The sequence below is a fragment of the Eurypyga helias genome, unplaced genomic scaffold (genome assembly GCF_000690775.1).
Source record: "Eurypyga helias isolate BGI_N326 unplaced genomic scaffold, ASM69077v1 scaffold44851, whole genome shotgun sequence".
In the NCBI taxonomy this organism is placed as follows: Eukaryota; Metazoa; Chordata; class Aves; order Eurypygiformes; family Eurypygidae; genus Eurypyga; species Eurypyga helias.
In genome coordinates, this window is record NW_010233601.1 from 401 (window position 1) to 696 (window position 296).

The 296-nt window shown below is 70.6% G+C and overlaps 1 protein-coding gene across 1 annotated transcript in view; it reads left to right on the top strand.

The window, feature by feature from the left end:
* Positions 1 to 223, top strand: part of LOC104517195 (RNA-binding protein 4B-like) — a 552-nt gene extending 329 nt beyond the window's left edge. The window contains exon 2 of the mRNA XM_010161776.1: positions 10 to 223. Coding sequence (XP_010160078.1) covers positions 10 to 223 — 214 coding nt within the window. The remainder of the gene's footprint in view (positions 1 to 9) is intronic.
* Positions 224 to 296: the final 73 nt, after the last annotated feature.

The following is a 296-nucleotide window of genomic DNA, read 5'->3' on the forward strand; positions in this document are numbered from 1 at the left end:
GCCCCAAGGGCTCCGGGGGGGAACCGCCCCCCCCGCCTGCCCCAACCTGGAGCTGCGGGCCAAATTCGAGGAGTACGGCCCCGTCATCGAGTGCGACATCGTCAAGGATTACGCCTTCGTTCACATGGAGCGGGCGGAGGACGCGGTGGAGGCCATCCGCGGGCTGGACAACACCGAGTTCCAAGGTGACGCGCCGGGGCCGCGGCCCCCTGGGCTGGGATAGGTAGCGCCGGGCTGGGCCCGGAGGAAGCAGGTCAGGTAGGAGAGGAGCGGACGGAGAGCTGGCGTTGGGGGAG